Source organism: Condylostylus longicornis, unplaced genomic scaffold, assembly GCF_029603195.1.
Source record: "Condylostylus longicornis isolate FDR11 unplaced genomic scaffold, ASM2960319v2 ptg000028l, whole genome shotgun sequence".
In the NCBI taxonomy this organism is placed as follows: domain Eukaryota; kingdom Metazoa; phylum Arthropoda; class Insecta; order Diptera; family Dolichopodidae; genus Condylostylus; species Condylostylus longicornis.
Window position 1 is genome coordinate 6,398,275 of NW_026577997.1, and position 16,982 is coordinate 6,415,256.

A 16,982-nucleotide genomic window follows, 5' to 3' on the forward strand; every position below is an offset into this window, starting at 1 on the left:
GCGCCCTATGATGGACCACTTTCTGAAATTAAATTTTTTTTTTTAAAGTTTCATAGTGTTTGTCCTCCAAAATAACATAAAATCGTTACAGAATTTTTAAACGGTACTCAGTGGATATTATGATCTAAGAATTGCTTAGGCACCTATTTGACGGTGCTCAACAAAAAGTTGAGCAATTAACTGAGATTTCAAATTTTCGTTTTAAAACCCGAATTTTCATAGGAAGTAGTTTAGCTTTAAATAAACACCATGTTATGTTGTTAAAAATTGTGCCATATGGTATTGGATAGTAAAGCAATACTAGTCTTTTCCTCACTACTATTCACGGTGTAGCCGCACTCACAAGAGAAACTACGATACCAATAGGAATAGAAGAAGGGAAAAAAAAAACTCTCGCAGTTCAAATTTTATTTCATTCCGTTTTTTTTTTTTCTTCATTATGTTTTATATAATTAGGGATGTCCTTTAATGGATTTTATTTTCCTTTTTTGATTATTATCACCATTTCATGTCTGTGCGTTATATTTATTGATTCAATTTCGGAATTTTTCAATAATTATTTTTTTATATTATAATTAATTTCATTTCCTCTTCATTCAATATGAAATCTTGCTTTAGAAACTCGAACAAAAGATTTTTTTTTATTATTCTATTTTTAATAAATTAAAATTTTGATTTTATTTAATTCATAAAGGAAAAAGGAATAATTTTGTAATTAAAAACAAACGTGTCAAATATTTAAGTGCTCTTTTTTTGGGGGTCCTCATAAGATACCTTTTAGACACTTAAATAATTTTTATGATAATCACTCAAGAGATTTGATTTGAGCAATAAAAACGAATTTATAGTTAAAAAAAAATAAAATTCAATTTATTAGCTATTAAAGGATTTGTGAGGCAACCTCTCAGAAGCACTGACGGTAACACTAATGCGATTGTATAAAAGAAGTATGCACTTAAAAGGTAGACTAATGGGATTATATAAAGGAGACTAATACAATTGTATTCACCGGTACCACTAAGATCCCTCCTTTCTGAAGTCATACAAATCTTTCAGATTTTCTAAAGGTGGCAAGCAAAGTTGTTTGGTTGCCAAGATTCTCCTCTTCCTATTTTGGCGTTGGAGTGTTTTTTTTGCTCGTATGATTTTGCAGTTCTAAATAAGGCAGGATAGAAATTTTCTTTTGCTGAGTGGGTGTAGGGGGAATATTTCTCATATCTTTCTTTGTCGTATCTTGTTTCTGATTTGAATCTCACATCTCGATTATATCGTTTTATTGTGGCTTGTGACATGTCAGTACATTCCCGTTGTGCTAGTGTCATGTCGATGTTTACCTGTTCGTTTGTTTGTTTTGTTATGTTTTGCTGTCTAAGTTGACCTGGTATCAAAGAAACTCCGTACCCCTGGCTACCAAAACGCCTACTGAGAATGGACCGTACAATATCTCAAGACTTAGTGGTTAAATTTATTGATCATAGGTCTTAATCTGTTATATTAAGCCTTTTGAGATTCTTTTAGTTTTCCGGCCTATATTATGATCTCCTCAACATGGTAGAACCGGCCAGAAATTGCTGTTACAATAACCACTGAAAAAGTATTCGAGTTCATCGGCCCTACTTAAACTGCCTCACCGCATACAAAAACGTACGAACATTACAGAATATCAAATTTATTAGACCTTCACTATTCCAGTTGATAATTCCATTTTAGTTTCCTAAAAGCATTGATGTTAAATTGCCTTTAACATTTAGATCTCTATGTAACTTGTTAGTTAATGGTAAATTTATGCGCAACGCTTATATTGCGTTAACCTTGCAATATTATTTAAGTGCCATGTCCAAATTAAATCGATAATAAAACAAAAAAACAAACAATTTCTAAGAAATTCTTTGTTTTTCCATTATTTCTCTCCTACAAGTATGCGAAAAAAAATATTTTATTTTTTTCAAAAAAAAAAATTTCTGCGAATTATTTTTTTTTTTTTTTCTAGACTATTTTGTAATACCAAACAAATAAAAAAAATTTATTTGCTTTACTTTTTATTTCAAATCAAAAACAACAAAAGGATTAACAAAAAAACAAATACATAAAACAAAATTCAAGGTTTTAGGGTAAGCTTTTGTCTTTGATTTATAAAAAAGCAAATTTCCTGGTAACAACAATGAAAATTAGCCAAACTCATGAAGTTTCCAAGCAAAATATTCAAATGAGTGAGTTAAAACATAATTCCAAAAAAATTTTAAGAATTTTTAAAATTTAGGTATTTTAAGAATTTTTCGAACTAAGCAGGTATTGAATTAATTTCGTGCAAATTTTTTCATTTAAAGAATTTTATGCATATTTCTAGGATTGCTAACTTCTTTAAGTTAATGGGAGATGAATGATAACAGAACTTTTAATGTTATGCTTTAGTGACTTGAAAAATTACACTTAGAAACAAAATAGGAATAAATTGAAATATCTATTCATTCAATTTTGAAATTGAATAACAGAGAAATAACTGCTGCCGACATTATTGGAAAAGTTACCAATTATGGCAGAATAGAATGCGAACTGGAATGCCAATGATGAAAATTAAATTTATTTTAATCTCAAATTTGGAAAAAAATGTGATGATTTTTAAACTAAATACAGTTGGCGATATACAAAATTTTGGAAAGTTAAAGAAAAATGTGGAGAGAGTAATTAAAGGGAAGTAAAGGAGCAAAAATAAACAGAAATGTAAAGTATATAAGGTCATAACATTGAGAGGATCTTCCTGCTGACAAACTAAAAAGTCTCCATGTAAGAAGCTTCAAAAACAATTTAAGACAATTATAGAGGTGAGGAAGAATAAAACATGAGTTATCATTAGACTGTACTCTTACAAATTAAGAAATATTTATGGCAATTCCAATTTGGCTTGCCTTAATAAACAAACAAAATAAAATTAATAAGTATATTTTTCCCCTATATATTCTTTTTTCTCAAATATCCTAAAAAAGCAAATAATTTTCATTCTTGTAAAAATATAAACCTTGACCTATAACGTAGTTTTACAGAAACATCCACATAATATTTAAATATGTATAATATTTATGTATTATCCTTGATAATTTTTATTATTAGAATAGATGAGAAAATATAGAAAAAAAAAAAACATAAGCAATAATTCATTTTTAAAATCTCTCCTACGAGAGTATTCGCTTCAATTCCCATTGCTTTCAAATTAGTTTTTCTATATAGAATATCGAGAAAATTAGAATAGATAGGAAAATCATGATATTAAGTACATAATATGGAAAAAAAAAACAACAAAAATGTAAAAACCAACAAAATGTCCTTGAAGAAATCAAACTTAATTTGAAAGCGAATAAAAAAAAAATAAGTAATTTTTTTTTTCTGTGAAATTCTAAAAAGATTTGCAAATGAAAATTTCTAAGAATTACAATAGAGTAAGTATATATATACGGAGTAATGAGCAATTGCCAATATAAATTTATTTTTGAATATTAAAAAAAAATTAATCGAACAAACTATACACGCAGAAAACAACAACAAAAAATTATTGTAAAAAAATTCATAGAAAAAAAAAATATTTTTGCCATATTGCCAATTTTTTTTTAACAATATGAAAATTTTTGTTAAAAATATTTATTCAATTATTATTTAAAATATAATTTCCTTCATCGAAAATTTGATCATCTTAAATTTTCAAATCTAAATTAATAATCTTAACTATAGAAAACAGCGAATTTCCTCAAATATAGTTAACAATTCACAAATAAATTCTATAAGGCAATATTCAATTTAATTCAATAATATTCCATTTAAATTCAGGATATTAAAATTGGAAATTGCAAAACAAATAAATTATTTTCTCATATATCCTTAAAAATAAAATACTTGAAATATGAATTTTTCGAAATTCAATTGAAAATTAACAATTAATAAGAAATTTTAAATGTTCAATAATATTGGAAAATTTATTGAATTTCAACAAAAATGCTAGAGAATTTTTTAATCTATAGTCATAGTTTCAAGAATGAAATTTATATTTGAAATCATACCATAGGCAACAAGGTGAAAAAATCAAGTCCAGTAAGCACAAGATCGAGCTATTCTATAAATTTCTTTTAACCTATATTTACTACATTTACAATATTCCAAAATATTTAAAGAAAAAAAAAACAAATACTTACATTAAATTTGGATGTAATTGCTGTACCTTACGGCATTGTGATAATTTTGCTAATGTTAATAGAACACGATGAAAATTTGTTAAATCATAAAGCATTGTTGGTTCAAATAAATCCGATTCTCTTAATCCAAAATGATTTTTACATGCATCCAAAAATAATTTAATATTAATGCAACAGAGAAACTGTAAAAGAAAAATAAAGAAAAAAAAAAATTTTTAATTTTTTCTTAAAAAAAATATTTATTGTAATTGAGCGTATACTTAAAAGAATTAAAAGGAAGCCGAACAAGGCTGTCGCGGTTCTGCGAGGGAAAATTTAATTATCGAAAACGGGTTTAAATTCCTAGCAATCAAATTCGCTAAGATCTTAGTAGGCTGAAAGAAGAGAAACACAAGAAATATTTATTTGGAGTTCGCAAACGTGCGGTATAAAAATAGGAGGCAGGCCATCGTTTCGTCCTCTTCCTCCTCGCCATCACGCCAGATACTACAAAGAATATTTATGAATAGCCGATTCTTCTGACCTACTCGAAGATGAGACAATGCACCGGCAAGAGATCTGTTACAGCAACAATATTCTCCCATCGAAGAGGTAACCGATTTTCTATGAAACAATTTTCTTACCGTGTTTTAGGTTGTTCTATTTTCTTATATAATTTTGCTCTATTGCTAAGTTGCACGACAATAGCTTACAGAAATTCATATTTACGTGAAATTGAAAATTACTGTTATCAGTGCATTAACGAATTCAAGGCTAATTAAAATTTTTCTTAATTATTCAAATATTAAAAATAAATTCAAATACGTTTGAATAAATCTTTAAATTCTAAATTTATATTGAAAGAATAGCACTTTAACCCACATAATATACAAAACTAAACCCAACTATCTACTCTCAACATAATAAGATGGTGCCAGTTAAAAGTTCATAATTTATATGCAAAAACATTTACAATGCACATCCTTATAAGATACTTACTTCATTGAAAATAGTAAATGAATAAAAACATGACGCACGAATTAAGGATTTTAACGTATGTACGTGATTTCATATCCCAAGAATAATATCAATAATAGAAAGTTTCATATAAAGATACTAAAATACTTTTTTTTTTTAACTTTAATACGATAATCGAATGAAATTAGTACTTAAAGAAAAACAAAATATGAATATTTAAACGTACCGTATATCGAATTTTATCTCACTAAATAAAAATAAAAATTATTTTAAAAAAATTTACTCTATATATAATAAAAAATGATTTTATTTTCAAAATGGATGCATATTCAGAATTACGTGACTTCTTGAATTTTTAAATTTCATAAAGAAATATAGTTAGTTATACTTTTTGAAAGAGATTTCCATAATTTGAAATAAGAACAAAATTTGCAGTTGATTAAACTTTTTATTTACAAAGTGGCACATTTTCTTTTAATAATTTTTGATCTAAAACTGATATTTTACTAAGTAGATACGATTCTAAACAATGAAAACAATATTCTATTGAAATAAATTTTTTGTCACCAATTACATATATTGAGGAGGTTTAGCTTCCTCCTAAAAATATGCAATATTTATACATATGACATATATGTAGGAGGCTTACACTGTCAATATGCAATATAATGTGATAATGATTTAAGAAATATTAATTTTTAATTTAAGGACTTAGGATAACATTGAGTGGGGAAGATTTTGTTGAAGTTACGGAGCCGTCCGAATTACGACTTAGGAAAATACATTGACAGTACGTTTACCGAATTTGAAAATTAAGCATCAAATGGCCGGACGAACAAAGCGTATAAATAAACAAGCTGGTATTATAAAGCTCACACTTTTGCTCAAAATTTGTTGGAAATGAGCCAAAAAAAAAAAAAGAGAACGAAAATCAAATAATATTAGTATTTTAAGTAATAGTAGAATATTGATATGCAAATTTCGTGTCCTAAATTTCACTTAAGAACAATATTTTTTTTTGTATTTTTACTATTGCACTCATACAATCCTTACAACTATAACTATAAAATATAAAATACGTGGAAATAATTTATGAACTTAAAAATACTTTAGCTATTTTACCTCGGATATTCATGAATTTTCGAAAATACACTATAGTGCACGAATGATATTGAAAAATTTTATGGGGTTATAAGATTTCATTCAAAATTTTCAAGAAAATTCAATTCTGTTATACAGTTTGTTCTAAAAGAATCATAGATTGGTTTTGCTTCTATAGAACTTTACATAACATTTGGACTATTTTGATATATGGAAATACACAAATTTTTTATGTTAATACTCGCATTATTTTTTTATAATACAATTATTTTTTCGTATAACAAAATGAATTAAAGATCACCTATCAAAAGAATCCCGATCAACAAAAAAAATCCACGATGTTAACAATAATCTAATATTATTTTCTCTCAGTATTTTTTTAGTTCAAAGAATAAATTGAATAATTTCTACGTTGACGCAACATCCCAATAAATTAGTCTAAAATTTAATAAAAATATTTAATTAAATCATATAGATTTCCATTAAAAATTATTAATTAAATTTAAATTTTATTATAATAAAGAAATATTCCAAAAAATTATACTCTCAATAACAAAGAAAATTTAATGGATAAATAAAATGCAATTATTAAAAATTTTTAATAGAATTACTCAAAAAAAAAAATCCCCAAATTTTCGTCTCTAAATTCCATTTTATGTCCCGATATTCCTACAATATTCCAAAAAAAAATTTTTATTGTTAAAACTGTTGGACATAATTAAATTTTCAATTATGTTCACTTCATGTTTCACATACTAAAAATATCCTTAATGTAACAAAATTCAATTTTTAAAAGAAAATCAACCGAAATGAATTCAATTATAAGATATTTTGCACAGTAGCCCCACATATGTGTTCGAAAATATATATGTACACATATATATAGATAAAATTAATTTATCAGAAAATTGCTTTGCATATACACTTAATAATTTCAACCATATATTTACATTGTATGTATACAAACGTATTGTAACGCATATAACATTTTCTCTCCACAGGATTAAAACATAATATTTACCACTCAGTTAGGGGTACAAATTAAATCGTGCTGTGACATACATACATTATGATGACAAATAAAAACAAAATATATATAACAGAATTTCAATATTATTAATCCCTCTCTCTCTCTCTATTTCTCTCTGTATATGATTCCATATTCAGTAAATAGATGTAAATTATATGGATATAATAAAATTTATTATTCTAGAGAGCAAATTTTGATCGTTTATTCGTGCCATATTGAAAATTACAATAATTAACTTGCTTCAAAATAAACTAGTTTTAGAAAAAAAAATTTTTTTAGAGTGTTAGAATTTTAAATCAAATGGAATCTCGGTTAAGTAACAACTCATATAATAATGAGATTTCGTATAAAATCGAAAATTGAAGACTTCCTTTATTCTCTCTTCGTAGAAGGAAAGGAAGAGATGTTATACAAATTTGGAAATGGTTAAAATTTGTTAAAAGAAAATAAGTAGTCGAATATTGGGTTCCTTCTCTTATAAAGTACATATAACAGAAAACTGTTATACAAACTGTTATACACATATATTTTGTTATACAAAGTTTTAAAAGTTGAAAAATATCCTTGGTGATATAAATATAATATTGTTTTGACGCAATATATAGAGAGTTTTCATAATTTAAAAATTATGCGTTTTATTGTCGTACGAGTAATTTTAGAAAAATTGAAATTCAAACGTAATTGTTATACCGCATGTACATCCCACTCTACCAATTGTAATTAAAATATTTAGAATTAGAACTAAATCAAGACTTCTCAGAAACATTTAATATTATTTTCTTTAATTTTATATTTTAATTAAAAAATAAAAATAAAAGTTAACCATCTTTTAAATCATCTACATTCAGTGTTCAATAGAATTTTAATATTACAGTATACCAAATTGTCATTCACACAATTACGCGTAAAACACAAATAATTGAAGTTGAGGAAAATTTCTTCGAAATTAATATTGAAATGTTCGTGATAGTTGAATGAGTTGTATGTGATGTAAAAGACGATAATTTATAACACTTATGGTAATCAATTCACAAAATTTTGATGCGCGTTTATCGTTTTTAACACATTTTTTGATGCATTTATCGTCTCCTTATACAGCATTTTAAAACTTGTAGCACAGAAATATTTAAATGAGTATGTTAATATTGTACGCTCATTTCAAGTTTCCTAATCAGATTCTAAAGGAATAGCCGCAACCCTATTTTTTTAAAACTCATGCCTTATAATGGAGAGAATTCGTTGCATTTTTATGCAAGTTTTTCAATATGGAAACAATTTTTATATATTTTATAAGACGTATGGACAAGAGATATGGTCTTGGTCCGGAGTATCTGAATAATTAAATATAAAAGAATTCTTATTAGATTTATCAGATTTCATAAAAATTTTTCATCCTACATTCTATTTGCATAACATTTTATTATAATTTAATTATATAGAGTTTAATTTTGTAATTCAATAAGAACATGGCGCCAGATATTTCTGGATTTAATAAGAAAACTTAACCAAACCTAAAATATCAAAAGTCAAATATTTTCTATATTCTAACCTTAAAATTCAACAAATGCAAAATAATTCATTTGAATAACGATACAACAAAAAAAAAAAAAATTAAAAAAAATTTTTAAAACGCCATTGGGGAAAATTTTTTATTTCATTTTTTTCCCTGTTTTTTCATCCTTTTATACTCCTAATAATTATTATTCTCATGTGAGCTTTTCGAATATTATGTGAAATATAAATCTTTTCACTTATATTTAGTTGTTCCTTAAACTATTTAACCATGTTTAAATAGAATTTATTCCCATATAGCAAAAAATATTTTGCATTTAATGGAGCAAAATGCAAGTATGTAGGTAAATTTAATAGAAAATTAAAACTGCATATGTGAATAAATTTTATTTAATGAATTTACATAGAAAAATTTTATATTTTTATCATTTAAAACACTTACGGACTTGCAGTACGGCACCATCCAGGTGCATGGAAGTTTTACTTGACTTGGTTCTATAGGTAATAAGTGAATAATTTGGCAGAAATATGCGGCATAATATGATTTGGACTTCAGAAATGTGCAAACTAAATTAATATTTGATTCTCTTCTTCCAGAGCGGAAAAAACTGTGAGGAGAGTTCCTCATTGCGGAAATTTCTCTTTTTACACTGATGTTTCTAAGACTAGTTGAACCACGGCATTCTATGAGAAAATGAGCTTCGGAGATAAGGCTGGGTTTTTTACTGGATTACAGTAGTGTTATCTCAGACTATAGTGCTCGCAGTCCTCCAATAAATTTGGAGACGGTTGATTATGTAGCGAGTGATAGCGTCATAGTTTATGTGAAAAAGAGGATAGATCTTAAGGAACTGGATTCCTTTATTGTTGAACGGTGGGAAGTTACTTCGTCGGCAATATGCGATATGGAGTGACTCTAAGCTGGGTTCTAGAGCACTGTAACTTTAAAAGAAATGTAAGGATCGACGAACCAACCAGACAAGTTATGGAAGTCGGCATTACAAAAATAAACTGTTTGATGTTTCTTACAATGAAGAAATTAAAAATAAGGAAACAAAGATGAGAAACAACTTTGGTATAGCTCATTAATTTATGAAACAACATATGCTGTCTTGACAAAGAGGAATAAGGTAAGAATGCGATGTTTGTTAGCATTTAACAGAAAGTATCTCAGTTTAATGGGGTTTTAACGGGTTTTGTTGGTGTTTTAACGTGTCTTGTTGACGAGAATGTGACAGAGAATCGGGAAGAGCTCAAAGATACACCATGGGGCATTCATTAAATTGTCTATAGGACTACCAGTATTTATTGTCTCTTTTTTTTTTTTTTTCAATATCAAAAATTATTTTTAGAAAAATTTCTTTAGTTATCAATTCTTTTATTATTGATTTTCAAATATTTTTATGTCTACATTTTTCTTTAAGATTCAAAAATAAATATTTCAATATGAAAAATTCATCATTTAGTTTAACAATAGAAATTGTTCTCCGCTCTTTTCTCTTATTTTATTAAAAATAGTAAATTTTGCATTACAGAAATATTAATATTTAAATATAATTTCATTAAAATATTATTTGAATAAAAAAAAAAATTAACAGTGTGAAACACAATAATCCTTTTTAAGAAATTTTTATGCTTTTACTCATTTCAACTTTGATAATAAATGTATTCTGTTATACAGAACAATAAAAATATACAAACACATATATACACAACTTTTATATTCAAAATTTATAGTGAAAAAAATTTATTATTTTCTTTGATTTAATTAAATTTATTGACCTTTTCACTAAAGGAATAATAATTTATCCTTTTTGATTTTAAAAAATTATCATTTCAAATAATATTTATAATCTTTACAGAGAACATTTCTAACAATTATTCCTTAAGAAAATTAATTGTTTTCGATTATGTTAAGGATAAATTTGTTGATACTATTCTATCTTATCTATAATTTCACAAGAATTCGGAATTACATTACAAAACTCACTTATATTTTTGGGCCAGTTTAGAGAGGCTAATTTTAGGTTGATGTACTTTCCTGAAGAATACAATAAGGCTATCTAGATCCATTGTGATACTACCAAATCTCTTCCCTTACTCACCTTATTCAAACCAACATGAATCGCTCAAAAACTAGTCAAGAAATATTTGCTTTAAATTCATCAGCACTGAATAATATGAGCATGACAGGTAATAATGGTTTCTTTGCTCGCTTTGTTACACCTGGCTATATAAAAACCCTGGCATTTTCCCCAATTAGATAATATTTCGCCATGTTCCGCCATGCCCTGTTAGAATTGACTCTAATATGAGCCCGATATTACAGTCAAAAAGATAATAAAAGATCTCTTGTACTACGTAAATTTAGCTTTGGCCACATTTCCCTTGTCGCATTAGACATATTTCCAATATCACATTCAAAGTTATTATTCTAGAATTACTGCTAAGTATAGAACTATTCATTACAGTTAACATAAATTTAGAACTATATCCAAGCTCTATCTAAAAATTATTATCATAAATCACAATATCACATTACATAATTTTTTAATAACCACCTAATTCCAAATTATACCATCTCTATACCACAATATTAACAAGTTTTTCAATTAAATGAAATACCATTTCGTCACATTTAATGTTTTATATATACACTCACATTTCTCTGAACAGCAAATTTTTTATTATACTTATAAATTTTTTTAATGTTAACCCTCTATTATAAATAGAATTTATTAAAGTAACCTCTGTTTCACTATAAAGAGACAATGTTAAAATAGCTTTTAATATTAAAATTTTTTATTCATACACAAATATACAATTTACTCTCATATATAGCTAATAAGTAAATATATATTATAGAAAACTATAATAATAGCCCCTTATGACCTTTTATATAATATAATAACGTGCATAACCTTTTTAAAAAGTTATTAGTTTAGAAAAAACAAAAACAAAAATATAAAAAAAAAAATTTTAAGGATATTTTAAAATATCCCTTTTTTTTTTGGCTAAATATTGTGGTTTTTATTATTTTCCCTCCAAGGATTTTTAACATATTTAATACTATCAAATCAAACATATTGTTGAATACTTAAGTGTATCATGTCCATGTCATATTATACTTAAAAAGTCCTTTTTTAAATGAAATATAGATGTGTTCGATGTGAAACATATTGTTCTATTAATTTCGCCCCCCCCCCCCCCTGCCTCTCCTTATGAATATTGGGAAATATTATTAAATTACAAAATAAATAAATTGATGAGTAGTTTTTTTTTTCTGTAAGTATATTAAAGTCAACCCCAATAAATAAAATAAGATAATTTTTTAAGGAGTCAAGGAAGAAGTTGAACATATTTTGTGTAAATAGGGTTAATTAAATTGGATATAACAGAATAGTTTTACGCTTTGAATTTGAATACTTCCCCAATTCACCACTTCTTATTATGTAAATTATATACTAGGTCTTTTAAAATTTCTTGAATAAATTTATTAATTTTCCGCATAATTTCTGTAACAGTGCAGTGCAATACACAAACTCTATGGTGGGTAGACTTAAACCATACTGTTAAAATATTTTTATAATAGTGCAAAGCAAAGCAGATATTGTAAATTTGTACTTATTAATGACTGTATATTCACACTACATATAATATATGTAGTGGCTTATTATACACATATAAGTATGTATATTTATAATATTATTCATTATATGATAAGAATATTGCCAATATATACCTATACAACTCTTTTAACTCATTAAAATTCAATTAAGGAATAAATTACATATAGAGAAAATTAATAACACAATATGAGAGCAATATTAATTTTTTACTGCACTCAAGTGGTTCTCAAGACCAAAGAAAAAATAAGAGTTGAGAGAAATTTAATAAAAATTACCACAATTTTTACATAATTTAATAGTTACGCAGCAGGCATGCTTGCATTCGACAACAAAACTATTTAATATGTATGAGAAATTAAAGGATAATTGAATAAAAATTTTTAGTATGTGTGTGATTTTGAAATATATTTTCCTGTAATATAATTATAGTTGTAAGAACCGGAACGGAATTTTAAAGTATTTAAATTAATTTAATTGAGGAAAATATTTAATATTAGAAATAATAAGTATTTTCGAAAATCTATAATAAAAATGTGCTAAGTGACATTTTATAAAAATTTGAGGAAAATGTAAATTTTTAATTTATTAAAATAAATAAAAATTCTGTGCTCAAAATATTGCCGGAAATACAAATGTTTGTTTGTCTAAGAACTTTGAAATTAAAAAATTTCCGAATGTATTACTACGAAATTTTCTATTTATCCTTAAATTCTTGTGATTTATTTTCGCAATAAACTTTCAATTTAATACAAAAATCAATAAAATCACAAATTTTTTCAGATTAAATAAAAAATTGATAAAAAACACAAACAAACAGGAGGTGAGAAACCATAGAAATTTGTCTTTGAAAATTTTTTTAATTGAAATTTTAATTTATTTAAATAATTTGGAAGTAGGAAAAAATCTGATAAAAAGTAAATAAAAAATTAACCTTCAATAATTTCAAATTAAAAATTTGCTGTTTTTCCTTTTTGTGGGTAATAAATTTTTTTTTGTCTCTTAATCTTAAAAGATGACAAAATTTTAATTACAATTTATTTAAAAAGAAAAATAAAAAATTCAAATTAATTTGAATTTATTTTACACAAAATTTTTATTAAATGAACAGTTTTAATTCATTTTTAGTTATTGGTAACGGCTTTAAATTAAAAATTAATTAAAATTCATGAAATTCGGAAATGACCTTTATTTTATTATTAACAAGCAGTGTTGGGTAAATGACAGCTCATCAAATATACCTATTCAAATAAATAACCTCTTGAATCAGTTTTTTCCTATATAAGTATATATAAGTACTTCCCATAATTGAAATTTTAAATATACTCCCTGTCTCGTATCTATATGCATAGCTGTATACCATTGTATAGCCCCGCAGGAGTAGATAAAACTTTTGTATGGGAGCATATTTTAAATCATATTTGTTGTATCAGTACCTCCCTTCTCATGCAGGCGGGGTCCCCACATTCCCTCAAAAGGTGTACGGATTAGTCCTCATCCAGCCTCCACAAAACCTATAAGCACCTTCTCTTCTAGGCCAAGCTTTCTAAGGTAACCACTAAGCCTACAATGTCCCGTCATGATCCCGGTGAGAGTTCTCACCTGATTCCTGCCGAATCCTATTATTTTCATAAGGAGCCCGTGGTCATAATTTCCCAAAAGCCTCTAACTTGTCGAAGTCCTGCAAGGCTCCTCTAGCATTCCGAACGCTTTTTTCCTCAAATATTTTCGAAGTTATACAAGATTTTCAGTTCTGATATTATATCAGATAAGCATAATATAATTTAAATTTTGAAAAAAATCATATTTAAAAAGTTTTTTTCTTTTGTTTTCGTTACCAAACTTTATGGCGACGTCTAGACTTCTGTTATTTTGTATTTGTTGCATTTATGTGAAAAGCTTGTGATATTAATTGTCATGAATGTGTACACATAGAAAAATTATTATTATAAATGTATTTTACGGTACTTTTAATTTTCATGGTCAAAAAAAATTACATAACATTTAGACTAACTTTCTTTTTTTTTAATATTGCCATTAAATTCCTTTTAAATTTTCGTTCAACTTCGTTACATTTCAATTTAACAAACTATTAAAAATATGCATTAATATTTAGTACACCACAACAATAGAAGTTTGAACATAATTCTTGACCATAATATGAAAAAAATTCAAAATATTTTAACCTTTTCAGTCGCGATTCAAATTTGTGGGCAACACAAAAATTTAAATTACGTACCGCATGCATTGTTGCTTTAAAAAATTATTGTTGATTCTCCCAACCAAAACAAAACAGATTTTCTATGGTTTTGTGTCACAAGATGCTACGTGTAGTGTAGATGTCGATTGATTTAAATGCAATACAATACAATCATACTTAAGGTTTTTATAGGTTCTATTATAATAAAATAATTCAAAAAACCTTGTATCTTGTATAAAATGGACTGTGCGAAAAAAGGATAATATTTATAAGGAAAATTGTCAAAAAAAATATTTTATCTTAAAAATTATTTTCGTTTCTTATTTTCAGTTTCTTATTTGTTATTCTCTTCCGTAAATGTTCCTTATTTCAATAGAGCAAGTAGTTTCTTATATAAAGTAAAAAATTTTTTATTTTAAAAATTTCTTCAAAATTTGGCTATTCTCCAAAATTTTAATTGAGAGAAACATTTTCAACCTTTGACAAAATGTCTACTCTTGTCATAAAATTTTATATAACATGTGACCTTGATTTTCAATATTTTATAATCTATCTATTCTAGAATTCATGTTTAAGATTTGGATTGCATGTCGTTTATTAGTTGAGACAATTTGATATTGCAAGGCATTTCAATGTATAAACAATACAACTAAGTTTGTAATACTAATACAGGATGTAATTGAGAATACAGGATGATTTCCCACAAAAAAAACAGGTATATAGATCAATAATTTCCCTAAAAGTATGCAATATTTCACTATTTTCAATTCTAAAGCTTAAACAAATACCCCATTTGTTATATTGCAATATTTATATTCGAACACTCATGAAAATATAATTGAAGTAAATAAATATTAAGGATCAGAAGTATGTAAGTAAATTTACATTTACTGTTAATCTCTTAGATTAAAAATCATTAATTCAACTTTTTATTAATAGATCGCTACTTAAGTACTACTTAAAATTCATAAATATTTTTAACATCAAATTTAATAAAAGAGAAATATTACAATAAATTCAAACTTATTGCAAAATATTAACTTTGAATTCGATTCCAAGGATTTTTAAATATAAATTTTTTTTGTTCGCTTTTAATATAGTTTATAGCGAATTTAAGTGTTCCTGATGTAAAAAAATAAAAAATGTTTAAAAGCCATGAATTTACAAGTATTATTGATGTATAAAAAAAAAGTTTTTCTTATGACCTATTTTATGGTTTTACAGTTGTTAAGCCATAAAAAAAATTATTAAGAGAAAAAAGTTTAAAAAATAAAAAAAATCTTAAAAAAATTTTTTTTTGTTGAAAAAATTGTGCGGTATCGGCGGAAAACAAAATAGAAAATTTATTTTTTGACGAACTCTTTAACTTCAAGAGGAAATTTAATTCCGGAATGCCGGAAATTGATTCTGACTTTGAATATGTATAGTAATACTGAATTGTCAACTCCAAAAAAACAAAAAGTTGGAATGAAATCAATTGTTTGTAAAGAGCTACCGTTTGACTCTTCAAATCATTAAGGAATAGGATAACAAAAATCACTTCTTAATAAATTGCTTACGACGTACTCATAATAAGAAAATACCATCAGTTACGTGATGTCGGTCGCTGTACACCCTATTTTGTGTGCAATGCTTTCAAAACAAAAAAAACTATGCCTTAATGCTGGCATATTTTCGGAAAAATTGTTATTGCTGAAATCAAAATTTAAAAAATCAATTAACCTCTACTCTACTATTTAAGATAAGAATGCCGCGGAATGATGTCAAAATTCTCACAGGTTTCCTCTGTCAAAGCTTAGAAAACATCTAAGTAAGCTCGGTTTAAGTACCGCCGAGTCCTGCAGGTACTCTGATGGAGGGGAAGAGGCTATAGTGCATATTCTCAGTGAGTGTGGAGCGTTGATCCATAAGAGAGGGGCCATATTGGGCGGACTCTGGGTAGTGGGCATGTCGTTGTTGGACACCCCTTCAGGAAAGTTGCTGTAGGCAGGACACTGGACGCTCATGGTGGGATGCATCATTGCCCAATTCTGCAATCTACAACCTCCACTTGATCTTTATTTGACTTTCATTATAATTATAATTTAATAACAAAGGATATACAGTTTAAAAGATATTAAATGTTAATTAACTGTTTAATACACATAAAATCGCTCATACAGCACAAATCATACATGAGCCGGTGACATGCTCTCTCAATTATCGCTTTGTAAAAGTAGATATATTTTGTAAGACTTGCTCTACATTCATATATAAAGGTTTGATTTTTGAATTTTAATATAAATCATTTTGTTCTTAAGAATTTTTATATAATTTTTGCACAAATTATTGAAATTCTACTCGGTACCAAAGTATTAGTCTACATTCTTCAAGAA

The 16,982-nt window shown here is 26.2% G+C and overlaps 1 protein-coding gene across 3 annotated transcripts in view; it reads right to left on the reverse strand.

Annotated features, from left to right (window-relative positions):
• Positions 1-16,982, reverse strand: part of LOC129607646 (protein vav) — a 146,310-nt gene that overhangs the window by 41,689 nt on the left and 87,639 nt on the right. For all 3 annotated transcript variants that reach the window (XM_055518782.1, XM_055518781.1, XM_055518783.1), the window contains exon 3: positions 4,182-4,363. In XM_055518782.1, coding sequence (XP_055374757.1) covers positions 4,182-4,363 — 182 coding nt within the window. The remainder of the gene's footprint in view (positions 1-4,181; positions 4,364-16,982) is intronic.